This window comes from Festucalex cinctus, chromosome 15, assembly GCF_051991245.1.
Source record: "Festucalex cinctus isolate MCC-2025b chromosome 15, RoL_Fcin_1.0, whole genome shotgun sequence".
In the NCBI taxonomy this organism is placed as follows: domain Eukaryota; kingdom Metazoa; phylum Chordata; class Actinopteri; order Syngnathiformes; family Syngnathidae; genus Festucalex; species Festucalex cinctus.
Genome location: NC_135425.1, coordinates 10,310,015 through 10,323,044, shown reverse-complemented (window position 1 = coordinate 10,323,044; position 13,030 = coordinate 10,310,015). Strand labels below are relative to the sequence as shown.

The following is a 13,030-nucleotide window of genomic DNA, read 5'->3' as shown; positions in this document are numbered from 1 at the left end:
TTTAACACTGTCTGATTTAAATGGAGGTTAGTGTTGGAGTTATTTGAAAAAGTTCATTTATTCAGTGTTAAACCAACTGTGCGGAAAGTTAACCAAAGCAAGCTCCACCTACTCAATTCGAACTGCCCTGCCGCAAAGACTTCTGGGATATGGTATGCATAGTATAATAAGGTAATTAGATATCACATTATCGGTAAAAATGTTACTACAATATGAGTCAAATTTTTTATTATATGATTCATGTAATTATTACAATTATTAGGTTTATTACATTTTTGATCGTGTTAAGTGCAAATTTATCTACATTTTCAGGAAATTATTATAATGTAGTGAGAAAAGCTGCACTCAAAGGAACAACAGGAACTTTATCATTCTTTCTAAATATGTTATTAATAGTAATCATAATAATAATAATAATAATAATAATAATAATTAGAGTTGCATAATATATCGAAAAAATATTGATATTGTAATATTGGCCCATGCAATATGCATTTCGCCAAGACATGCAATAAGTTTCATATATGAATTTTATGCTTTTATCTGAATTTGATCAGTCAGCCGCTAAAATGCGCACCACCATCCAACAGTTTAACATAATCGAGATGTAATTACAATTAATTAACTATGAAAATACTGAGTTTGCTTATTTTGATGCATGAAAAATGTAATGCTTTAATTTAATAAAAAATTACATTTCCTTCGGTACATGTTAAATATCGCAATAATCAGGAACTATATCGCATATCACATGATTTTCCAATATCGTGCAGCACTAATAATAATAATGATAATAATGATAATATTATTATTATACACCAATTCATTTAACAATGTAGGCATTAGCCACCCAACTAATTTGTCTGCTTCTCTGGGGAGATTTTTGTAAATGTTTATTCAAATATGTAATTATTGCAATACAGTATACGTCATTGATCCTTAACCACAGTATAGAGATCTTCAGATATGCTGCAGGAAATTGTCCAAGTTCACTTCATGTGTCCAAAAATAATTATAATCAACTACAAATTTATTTGTTTATCTATCTATGCAGGCGATGTATAGTTACAGGCAAACCAATTCAATGCTTTTCAACTAGATGGCAGAAGATACAATTATCCTGTGTCCAGCTGTTGTCATTCAGACAAGAGAACTAGTCAGGATTCTTTCCAGTATATCAGTAGGCTTGTTTGTAAATTTGTGAGTATATTAATGAGATTGTCATAATCTCAGTGTACATTTTTTCAGATTTTTTTCTAATGTAAAATATGTGCCTTAGCGCAATAAATGTAAGGAAGCAAAACAATAAAAACACTCTTTCAGTCATTTGGGATTCCCCCAAATGTTGAGTCTTGATGCCTTTTTAAACAAAAAGAAAGAAAGAAAGAAAGAAAGAAAGAAAGAAAGAAAGAAAGAAAGAAAGAAAGAAAGAAAGAAAGAAAGAAAGAAAGAAAGAAAAAAAAAATATATATATATATATATATATATATATAGGCTCAGTATTGTTTGTTGGTTTTCAAAATAACTTGACCTGGAGCCATATTGTGATTTAAGTAAAACTTATTGACATGTTCATATTGTCGGCTGTTCAATTTCAAACTTTGCAAGAACCAAATGAAAGCAGTGCTTACTTCTGCCTCGCTCCTTCATGAAGGCAATGAGTTCCTTGTAGAACTTGAAGTCGTCTTCATAGGGCTGGGCCTCCACCGTCACGTTCATCTCCTCCTTCAACTTCAGGTAGATACCCTCCGAGAGGAAGTAGTGCGGCCGGTCGTCGTGCCTCAAGTCGTGGAAGATGACCACGGCGCGGGACGTCCAGTTGAAATGCGTGTGCAGCATGTTGGTGAAGTCCCCGAGCTTGGTGGTGGACGGCCCGCTGCGCACGATGGTTCGATACTCGTCACGCTTGTCGAAGCCGTACGCGGGTCCTCCGGCGGTGATGAGCGGGAGTTTCCAGTGGGATGCGAAGCGCCCCACGGAGGCGAGCGGGTACACGCAGCCGGGCCCGAAGAAAGCGTCGGGGCGGATGTAGAGTTTGGCGTCCACGGCTACCACCTGGGCTCGGCTCTCGGCGCACGAACCCGCCGCCGGGTCCTCGGTGCTGTAGTTGAGGATGTTAATGGAGCGGCCGAGGAGCAGCCCGTGTTTGCCGTGGAGATCCTCATGCGCCATGAGGATGGCCGGGAAGACGCGCGGCAGAGCCCACGGGTACTTGTGGTGGTTGTCCGGCAGCATCACCGCCACCGTTATGTTGCTTCGACACGCCGGGAGAAGGCAGCAGGACACGGCCAACAACAGGCAACATCCCAGTGCCTCACTGCAGCCCATGACGCTCGTCCCAAGCGGTCTAGTACGGCACCGGTTGGAGGGGAGAAACGACCGGCTGGGGCCCCCCTGACGCCAAACATAAGTCTCCCTTTCCTTCTGTTTACCTGTCGCCGTTCTCCTATTTTTCCTTAAAAGTCACTCAAAGTCAGCAATGGCGTCATATTTGTATTGTCTGTGAGCCTGTGCCATGCGTCTGCGTCGGGTAAATCCACGTCAAAATGAGTTGTTGTGCGCCCAAAGATGGACTTCTCCGGCACTGCGTCGGCTTCCAGTGGTGGCGTGTGGGAGAGTGAGAGCATCCATCCAGATGACTTCAACCTTAATGAGAGCAGCCCTCATACTGCTCGGCCCCCTCACGTCATACACTGTAAGTACAGTGACGGGCCGCCATGTCAAATAAATCAGTTGGTCCAATCGATCATTCTATTCAACTTCGCTCAAACACGTGCACAAATCATCCGATTTAAACAAAATATAGGTCAAAAATACTAAGTTTCTTTTCAAATAGGCCTACAAATGTACATACTCACCTCACTTCACCATAAAAACAACCATCACATTTTAGACATATTAGATAACAGAACTCGTTGGAACGTAAAATGTACTAGATAAATGATAACGCTCTAATCCATTCTAAAAGGGCTTTTTACCATTTGCAATTTAACTCCCAAAATGAACACGAGTCGCCCCCTGCTGGTTACCCATCGTTTTGCAGGCTCTTACCTAAACACGTAGTGTTATTGTCGATAAACAATCAAGTATAAAAGGTTAAAGGCTAAAAAGCCAAAAAATAAATAAAAAAATTAGAGCCTACTTAAAAAAAAAAAAAAAAAAGTTATTTCAGTTACCTTTTTTCATACGTCATTTTGGCAGTACAATGATAAATAGAAAGTATAACCTGTGTTTACAGTTGAGTTGAGTAATACGGGTTCCATTCAATTTATGTTTGAAGAGGAATAATTTGTCACATAAATAACTAATATTAATTCTTCATTACATATTTAATGGTAGGTCACGGTGACACAACACAATCATAATTCAATTATGTGACAATGCATTACATTAATTAAAGTACGAGGGGGACACCTGTACCTCACTAAAGGCTTCAGACCAAACTGGTTGCGTATCTCAGATGTCGAATTAAGTTTGTTCCTGAAATAAATATATTGGGGGACTATTATAAACAATAGCTGAAATGTAAGTTTATATTAAGGTCAATGATTTTCAAACCCCGATTCCAATGAAGTCTGGACATTGTGCATTAAAAAAAAAAAAAAAAAAAAAGCAACCAAAGTTTTTTGGGTGGGGCAAATTTATATAATTATAGAAAGAATGATTTACATACATACAGACAGACACCTGCAAGATACAGCTTACAATTTTTTACAGAATGACTCAGATGACAGGAGTCAAGGGCAAACAGCAGCAGTGAATCAAGTCTTTATATCAACACAGACTCAGAAACAAGGAAGCTACACTCACTAGCAGTTCACTAGCTACATCTGACAAATGTAATACTTCTCGTGCAAGGTCTCAAATTCCTGTCTTGAAATTCATAATGGTATATTTTTAAGTTAGCGAGGTATAATCAATATTAACTAAGCTTTATTATTGTGGCATGATACACTGGTGGACTGCAATGCATCAGAAATATTTTTCTGATACGCCTTGGTTCAATTAAAGCAGTTTCAATTGGTTTTTGTCTACTCAAAGAATGGCTTGTGTTGTAAAAATAAATAAATAAATAAAAATTCTACTTCTAATTTGGGTGTGGGGGGGGTATTTTTCAGTTTAGTTTTTTGTTGTTTTTTTACATTAGCAAAGTGAACATGTTTTGATAGCACAAAAGCTAAGGCAAAACAGCTTTGTTAAAAAAACAAAAAACAAAACAAAACTACAATATGGTTCTCAGTATGTGTATTATGTAAGTTAAAACAGAGGGAAACAATTTTGTGTTCTTGGTCATATTCCCATTGTACCAAGTTATCAAAACAGATACTGTATATGGTTGACAGTAAAAAAATCACTTGTACTTTTTATTTTCTACTCAAGTACATTCAGTCTGTATTTTTTGCTAAAGACCAGAAGTTGAATGATCAAAACTTACACAAGCCAACTCCGCCTAATGAAAGCTCATCAAAGATCTCGATACCACCACTGAAATAAGCAGCCACAAAAACAAAACAAACAAAAAAACTCAGGCACGAGACAGTTACACTTCTCATTCCTTACCTAATATGTTAGTATGTGAGAAGTCTAACAGTATTATATGAAGCTTCATGAAGCACCTGTGATATTTCTGGACTCCTCTAGATGGCACTCTTGGTTTAGACAGAGATCCAATTGAAATGGAATCAATTGCCATTGCACTGGCCTTTATCTATAAACCAAGAGCACCATCTGAGTAAAGAAAATACTGTATATCGCAAGTGCTTCATGAAGCTTCATTTTCCCATCACTGTAATATACACCCAAATATTACACAATTGCATAATTTTTATGGCTAGTTTTAAAAAGTCAAGGAAATGTGGGCAAGCTTTTACGCACGACATCAAACTATGTGTCTTCCCTGCAAGCCAAGAGTTTGACACCTAGATGAGCACGAAGGCAAGACTTGTGAATAAACACTTTAATATCTGGTCCAAAGGGGTTGTGGTCACAAACATGAATCGACACTCGCATCATGTGCTTGAGAAAACAGTAACAATAGCTATGATTAATTAACTGTTACATTCTCAGTCTTTGGAAACACACACTCTAATGACAAAAAAAAAAAAAAAAAGTTAGGGATTTTCACTTTCGAGGGAAATTTCAGATGAACCTGAAATGCAATACAACAGGTGAACATAATTTGACATTTTCTTAACTTTTGAAAGCACACATCTAACTGTTCCAAGTTTCCGTACTTTTTGCACAACTTGCCATTCACCATTTGATTGTGCAAAAGTACTAAAAAATTTAAACAGTTGGACGTTTAGATCAGGTCAAACGAAGTTTACATGTCGAGGTTACAACGCACTTTCGGTTCATCCTGAAATTTGTAATATCACACATGGTAGGCCCATTTTTCCCAATACAGACTTTCAATAAAAGCCCAAATGTACTGAAGCGTGTTACTGACATGTTTAAGTTTTTGGTCATTAGCTTTAAAAGAAGATCTTCATTCTTCACTCTTTCAACCAGCTGAGCAACTGAGGCGTGTAGTAGGTGATGATAATGTCAGCGCCTTAAAAACAGGAATGACAGTCATTAGTTTACATGCCTGACAGTAATTACAGAAACTTTTATCACACGAATATTCATGTCAGATATCCATTTGTCCATATGCCAATAATTGTGTTCATATAGTAATTGTTTCTCACAGGATTCTTCACATCTATCTTATTTGGATTTATTAGAGTATAGCAGCATGATGAATACTGTTGTACAACACATCATTCTCTCTAAATGAGTTTTTGGTTTTATCTGATTTATTGAGATAACAAACTGCACACCAATTAAGGACCTGAGAGCTGCGACTTCCACTCGTCAGGATTTTTCTTTGAGGGGAGTAATCTCGCACTTATTTGGATGAAACGTGTTACATCATGACTTTTAACATCCGACACGCCCATGCTCACCTGCCCGGCGGAAGGCGGTCATGGCCTCCATGACAGCCACTCGCAAGTCAAACGCTCCAGCTTGCGCTCCATGCCACATCATGGCAAACTCCCCCGACACATTATAAACAGCAAGCGGATAAGTAGGGAACTGAATGGGGACAGAACAAAAATGATTACTCATTACATCCACACATGGCCTAGTAGCATACAATATTTGAAATGTTTTGAGGAAAATAACTTCTTTCATTCAAATGCAAACATTTCCAAAAGCTCGCCAATATGCAAAACAGGGCTGGGTGAAATTTTTTACCTGTACCTGTAACCCTAACTATAAAAACATTTCTGCATTGCATTACTTTGAAAAAGACATTGCTAATCTTTCCGACATGAAGGAGATTTTGACTTAAGGCTAGTCTCTGTAGTACTTCCAATTGGAAGAAAAGAGCTGTCAAACGATTACATTTTTTAATCAGATTAATCACATCTTAGAATTTTGATTAATCATGATTAATCACTGACTTTAAAAGGCTTTTTTCCCCCAACATATTTTGCCCGCTAAATTTGAAGCTCACCTGTAATGTGTTAATTTTTTTGACATTTAATGTTATGAGGATGTCTTCAAACATTTATATCCACTGCACACGCTCATCCTGCTTTTTCTAATCAATTAATTACTTGCATAATTTAAAATGGGAAAAAATGACCTACGGCATATGTAAACATTTATTAAATGCTTTACTTTAACTTTGCATATAGTTATGTTTATTGCTCAAACTCCAACAGCTACCTTAAAAGTAACCATCCGCTGTCGGCTAAAAAGGATCATCTGCGGTCAAAATTAATAGTGTGATCAATCTGCGGTAATACAATGATTAATGCAATAATTTTTTGTGATTAATTAATTAGTCAACGCTTTAACTTTGATAGCACTAGTACTAAGTCTCATTCCTAATGATAAGTCATGAAAATGAATTTTTCAGAATTGCAATGAATTAAATTCTACTTCCTATCATTCAAATTCTATATTCACCATCAATTGAATTCTTCTTCTGAAATTCAGAATTTTGCCCAGACCTGATGCAAAACGGTGATGCTGCTCAATGCTCATCATTAAAACAGACCTTGTCCTTGACTTCTCTCACAATGTCCAAATATGGCAGGCCGGGTTTCACCATTAGCATATCAGCTCCTTCTCTTACATCTCGCTCCTGAGGCACAGAACAGGATTACATAAACTTCATCTTATATAGCATTTTTTAAACCAAATGTACTCGTATAGAGCTAGGAATTGCCCTTTCGGGTCAAAACGTTTGGATGCACATGTCCAATATTTGAACATTTTTAGCACAACTTCCTGTTCCTCTAACAAGGATCTGAACGACAAAATTCAAAATGTGTTTTGTTTTGAATTTATGCCTTTCTATTATGTGTTTTGTTTTGAATGTATTACTTTCTGTTAGTCTTTGTCTCTCTCTCTGTTGCAAACTGCTGATGACGTCAAAGGCCATTTCCCTCTGAAAACATCCTGTTTGAAGCCTCGCAATAGTGAGGTACTAGTGTTCAATTGTAAGGTCTTTTGGTCTCATGATGTTAAAATGTGAATAGCATGATGATGAGGACAGTAGTTGGGTTTCCATTCACCTATATGTATTCAAATTTTCAAGAACTGTGAAATACAAACAGAAATTCGGGGTAAAAAAGGCCCAAAATTAGCAAAAAAGTTGTTACGCTTGGAGGGAGAAAATGCGCATTTTGGCTATGGAAACAGCTTTTGCCGAATAAGCGTTTTAGCCGATACTACGTCACATGCACGTTTGTAGTCACACACAAAAAAAAAAGGCAGATTTTAAAGTAAGATATGTTTGGGGAGACGAAGAAATAAAAATATTTTTTTAATTAATTAAAGAAAAAAACATTAATGCAATTTTAGATCACTTTTTTTTTACACTAGCTCTCAATGTAACGACACACTTCACTTACTCATGTTCCGTGGGTGAATTATGTACCCCTCACTGCAACGTCATCTCGTGGCGCATATTCACAAAAGAACGGATGGAAACGGGCGCCAGTCGCATGTCCGTTTTGCACATTTTCCCAAAATTCCCTTAAAGGTTAAACTCAAAAGAAGTTCACCTGTAAAAGTTCTAATAGATTTTTTTTGGTTACTCCTGAAATCTCTTTTTTTCTGTAAACTTTTTTTGAGAGTAGTATAATAACTATTATTTACCACAGCTCGGATGGCAAGCCCTCTCGCTCCAGGAGGGAGTTGGTAGCAGCGCCTGTCCCCAAAAGCTGGTTTGGACTGTGCAGCATCTCTGCATAGACACAGCTGGAAGTTTCAATATGCTTAAATGTGGACTGATTGGATTGTATACCTTTACTTACCTGAAAGGTCCATAATAACATGAGGCAAACTTGGCGCTGTAGCTTAGCACTGACACCTAGAGAAAAAAACAAAACAAAACAATGTAAATCATTTGCATTTTTGTGAAATAATTTTGTAATTTATGGCAACTGAGAGGAACATTTATCGCATCTTGAGAGGATCAATAGGTCCTATACTCAATCCTACCAAGCTGTATACTCAAATTTTGTTTGTGATATGCTTCCATCATAGCTTTTCACATTTAGCTGGACACCACAGGCTGATTTGAGCACAAGGGGACCTTTACTTGTCCAACTTACCCTGTTTCCCAAACCATTAGCAAGCAGCGCTTGTTTTATGGCCCCGACTCTGCCATCCATCATATCAGAGGGTGCAATTATGTGACAACCTGCAGCAAAACACACAAAATGGACTTTTAATGTTGATTTAAAATAGAAAAAAAAATCTTTGACATTGTATTTCTCATAATGCATAATCTGTGTCCATTTTCTCTTGTTAACATGGTCAACATGTTTTTGAGCTCAATTTGCAGTGTTCCCATGTGTATTACTGTTTCAATCAAGTCGGAGGCCAAATGATGATATTCAAAAAGTATCCTAAAATCCATTTAAAGAGACATTTAGGATAGTTAAAATGAATTTGTGGGTGTGGGCACCTCAGACATGTGATTTTTTTTTCTTTTTAAAAGCTTACAAAAAAAGAAGATGAAACTGTTTACCGGCTTTAGCGTAGGCTAGTGCAACTTCTGGCAGTCTCAAACAGCTAGCATCATTGTCCAGCGAACCATCTTCATTCAAGATACCTGGAAGATAAATTAAAATACATGGAGATTATCTATGCACACTGGACACTTTATTAGGTACCTCTGCACCTGGCTGCAATATGCAAATATATTCTTTTGTCATACCAGTCTTGTAACTTTTCTAAGAAGGTTAAAAATTTCAGCATGAACTTAAAATGCCCAACTGTTGAGAGTTTCAGTACTTTATGCATAAATTGCTGTTCTCTAAGAAGGAGCTGAATCAACCAATAAATTAGAATTGGTGTTGTGTAACCACTCTTCATCATCACATTTTAACATCATAACACCAAGACGCTTAGTGTTGATCAAGAGTACCTCACCGTTGCTAAGATAAAAAAAATTTTTTAATGCTTGTGCTCTTGTTTTTGTTGCACAATATTTTGAGACAATTAAAACCCATTTCAACCCGGTGGTCACAAGTGTGATGGACAAGAATAATTTAATTTACAGGGCTCGAAAAATGTTACTGGGTAATCATTCAAAATATTTTCAGTATATATTGTCAGAATACATTGCTAGGATGAATTCTATGCATTTGCACGTTTGGAATAAATTATCACATGACCAGAGCTGTTTACTTCCTGGTTACACCTTGAGAAGAACTCAACTCGTCCCGACATACATAAAACATACATTTTCACCTATGTGTCCATATATTTTTATTTTTTATCGTTGAAGGGCAATCAGTGTCACCTGATTTTGATTATTATATGTCTAGGGAAAAAATGGGATTAAATGGGTTAATGAAATAAAACAGTATCTGCTACCCTTAATCTGAGTTCTTCACACTACTATAGCATATTTCACTCCAGCATACCTTGATAGGTTTGAGATTTTATTGAACACTGCACAGATAGACACCCTGTGTCGGATGCAGCAAAGAAGCACCATCATTTTGAAACATAGCTTTCCTTATATTTCACAGTGTTGATGCCTGCCAAAAAGCTCCCGTTTACAAAGGGTATTCTCCCATAAATTATGTGTCTTGTCAGTATGAGCTTTTGGCAAATTCAAAATCTATGTCGTTATTTCACAGACCATTGTGTGTATTTCTTTCTTTAATAGATGAATTGGATACAAACAATTCTGTCCACCATATGTGCTGCATGTTATTTTTGTTCCACAATATATTGCTGAAGAAGTTGTATCATAAAAAAAAGAGGCACTGACCACAGTGACCGTGTATCGTGTACGGACACAAGCAGACGTCACACGCCACCAGCAAGTCAGGGAACAAGGATCGGATCTTCTTCACGGCCATCACGGCCGGTGTGTCGTCTGTGTCTGCCCCTGACCCTCTGTCATCCTAAGGCACAAAATATCAGCGTGGCTGCAATGCATTCTGACTCAACTTCATGAGCCAGAATTCTGTTTTATACTGCTACTTCCACCTCACCAACAATTTGCAGCATATATTTTACATTTGAATCCCCTTAACACTAAAGTTTTTAAAAAAGTTTAAATTATTTTGATCAATGGGTTCCAAGAGTTCCCTGCTTCACCTTCACACAATTATTCAAACCACATATTAGTGCTTATTACTCCCAAATATAGTGGCAGTTTCAGTTTATGTCCTTGCTCTCTTTGTAGAGTCACTGTACATACCTTTGCTATATTTGCGGGCACCCCAAAGATCAGCACACATTTTAAGCCATTTTGTACAAGTGGCTGCAACATTCCCTCCAGTTTGTTCACCCCATATCTATGAAAGGGAGTACATGATAAGCATAAACATTACAAATGATTTAACATCACATCACATTTCTTCAAGTACTTATTTAACAAAAAGGGTATGACAAGGCTAGGAATTTGACAGCTTATCATTATTATGCCCTCATTATATCGACCTAGGAAAACCAACCAAGCCAATGGGTCAGTGAAAGTATTTGCTTTGATTGAAAATGACAAAAGGCTGCAAGAGTTAAAACTATCAAAAAGAACAATTAGAAAAATTACATTGTTATGGAGTTTATTACCAACAGCAATATCACCAGTTTGAGTAGTTTGAGCACATGGTCATCTTATCTGTGTCCAGAAACAGTATTTAGTGCTCGATCCACCCTGACTTAAGGTTTTTTATCTAAGGACAACACCCTTCATATCAGTTGCCGTTTTTGCACAGATGTTTCCCCCTATAATGTACATGGATGCGGAATTCATTTTAGTCAGGACATGAATCCTATCTGGATTTGGGTTCATTTATTTTTACCTGGCTTGTCCAGGTAGGCTACCAATAGGCTCCACAGCATCAGCACTGTCTCTATATGAGTGGCAAAGAAAAGGAGTAAGACGAAAATAAATACTGTTCAGCAATATGCATTCAATGTGTTGTAACATACAGAAATTACTAAGTTCCACACTTAAATTTCCATTCAACTTAGTTTGAGAAAAATGTTGCCACTTACGTGATGAAAATTGGATAGATTAGGTTTTCTGCTCTGATATCTGTGGCACAGGTCTGCCAGTATCTGAGTGTAGGGTGGAAGTAGCCACTATGAATGATGGACTGTGCTGGCGTCTGCATCTTGACCCTGAGGCAGACAAATATAGAAAAATATGGACAGTAAACAGGAGACACTGTGAATGTATTCATGAGTTGAGTCATCTCATGCACACCATTGTCCTTCATCACGGTTCAGTCAGCGTTAAATTGACCAAGCATGCGTGATGCTGCTTCTCCAAACTACAGCTCACACTCATCTCAAGTTAATAGGATCTTAGAATTCATAAATATTTATTGTTTTAATTGGTTATGTGACTTTTAAACATGGTGGGTAACATGAGCGCATCTGTTAATCTATTATTGAAATCACATAAGGCATGCCATCAGAATTGCACATGTTGCCAAACTACAATTAACTGTACAGTAATTGCACATAAGTTAAATACTACTTTACAACAACGTCAATGTACACGCACCAACAATTGAACATAATTCAATAGCCTTAAAAAAAAAATTTTTTAAATACTTATATATTGCTATCAAGACAATCACTGCGTATAAACACAACGCGATAAATCAACTACGTTGTAACATGTGAATAGATTTTTTTTTTTTTTTTTTTTACATTTTGTTCCATCTTATCAGGTGCGTTTGAGGAACAGCGGGAAACTCAAAAGAATATAGTCACCTTGGCCAGAAAAATGTTTGAACATTTTGCAAACTAAAGAAGACGTCGACAAAAAACTAATAAAAATGTCAAAGTTAAGCCCTTAGCAAACTGAAACTGTACTTACCTGAAAGAGAAGCAGGGTAGCTCTTACATGCGTCACACTCCTTCAGCAAAGTGACCGGTTGAGTTTCTTCTTCAGGTTCGACTCACAGTCAATACTTCTTTGGTCATCACTACCGCCATCTAGTATGGAGGACCAAAACTGCCAAAATTCAAAATAAATAAATGACTAAATAAATAAATAGATAAATAAATGACTAAATAATTAAATGACTAAATAACTAAATGACTAAATAAATACATGACTAAATAAGTAAATGACTAAATAAATAGATAAACGACTAAATAAAAAGATAAATAAATGACTAAAATAAATGACTAAATAAATAAATGACTAAATAAATAAACAAATGGCAAAATGTACATATTAACATATTACAAAATATCAGCTGAAGTTAAAATAAAAATTTGAAGAAAAAAAATAATTCATCAACGTCATAAATTACACGTTCAAAAGGACTAGGAAGAAGAGCAATAATTCAAAAAAAAAGAAGATAAAAAAAAAAAAGCTTTCCTAGCTACTCAAACGGCTTGTATTTCCGTGTAGTAATCATTTTAAGAAATTACGTTATTACCAGAGCTCAAGCGGTCAAAATTACGGCTCTGGGAGATCTAACCAGTAGATTTAAAATTCCGATAGACATAGTGTTATAGCAAGGAGCGGCCCCTGTTTGTTTTT

The 13,030-nt window shown here is 36.7% G+C and overlaps 2 protein-coding genes across 3 annotated transcripts in view; both read right to left on the bottom strand.

Moving 5' to 3' along the window:
* npr2 (natriuretic peptide receptor 2) overlaps nucleotides 1-2,936 on the bottom strand; it is a 69,457-nt gene extending 66,521 nt beyond the window's left edge. Inside the window, exons 1-2 of the mRNA XM_077497722.1 lie at nucleotides 2,859-2,936; nucleotides 1,632-2,693 (exon numbers count right to left, since the gene is read on the bottom strand). Of these exons, the coding sequence (XP_077353848.1) occupies nucleotides 1,632-2,328 (697 nt within the window). The 5' untranslated portion in view covers nucleotides 2,329-2,693; nucleotides 2,859-2,936. The remainder of the gene's footprint in view (nucleotides 1-1,631; nucleotides 2,694-2,858) is intronic.
* Nucleotides 2,937-4,351: 1,415 nt separating this feature from the next.
* On the bottom strand, nucleotides 4,352-12,406 carry alad (aminolevulinate dehydratase). 2 transcript variants are annotated; one of them, XM_077497911.1, is made up of 12 exons: nucleotides 12,356-12,406; nucleotides 11,524-11,649; nucleotides 11,328-11,378; nucleotides 10,724-10,820; nucleotides 10,289-10,424; nucleotides 9,035-9,118; nucleotides 8,616-8,704; nucleotides 8,316-8,371; nucleotides 8,158-8,245; nucleotides 7,052-7,138; nucleotides 5,949-6,078; nucleotides 4,352-5,554 (listed from the first exon to the last, which is right to left on the bottom strand). In XM_077497911.1, the coding sequence occupies exons 2-12, from the start codon at nucleotides 11,640-11,642 to the stop codon at nucleotides 5,496-5,498; spliced, it is 996 nt and encodes a 331-aa protein (XP_077354037.1). In that variant the 5' UTR covers nucleotides 11,643-11,649; nucleotides 12,356-12,406; the 3' UTR covers nucleotides 4,352-5,495. The 2 variants fall into 2 exon arrangements, with proteins under 2 accessions (XP_077354037.1, XP_077354038.1); XM_077497912.1 differs by lacking the exon at nucleotides 12,356-12,406 and adding an exon at nucleotides 12,250-12,272.
* Between the last annotated feature and the right edge of the window lie 624 nt (nucleotides 12,407-13,030).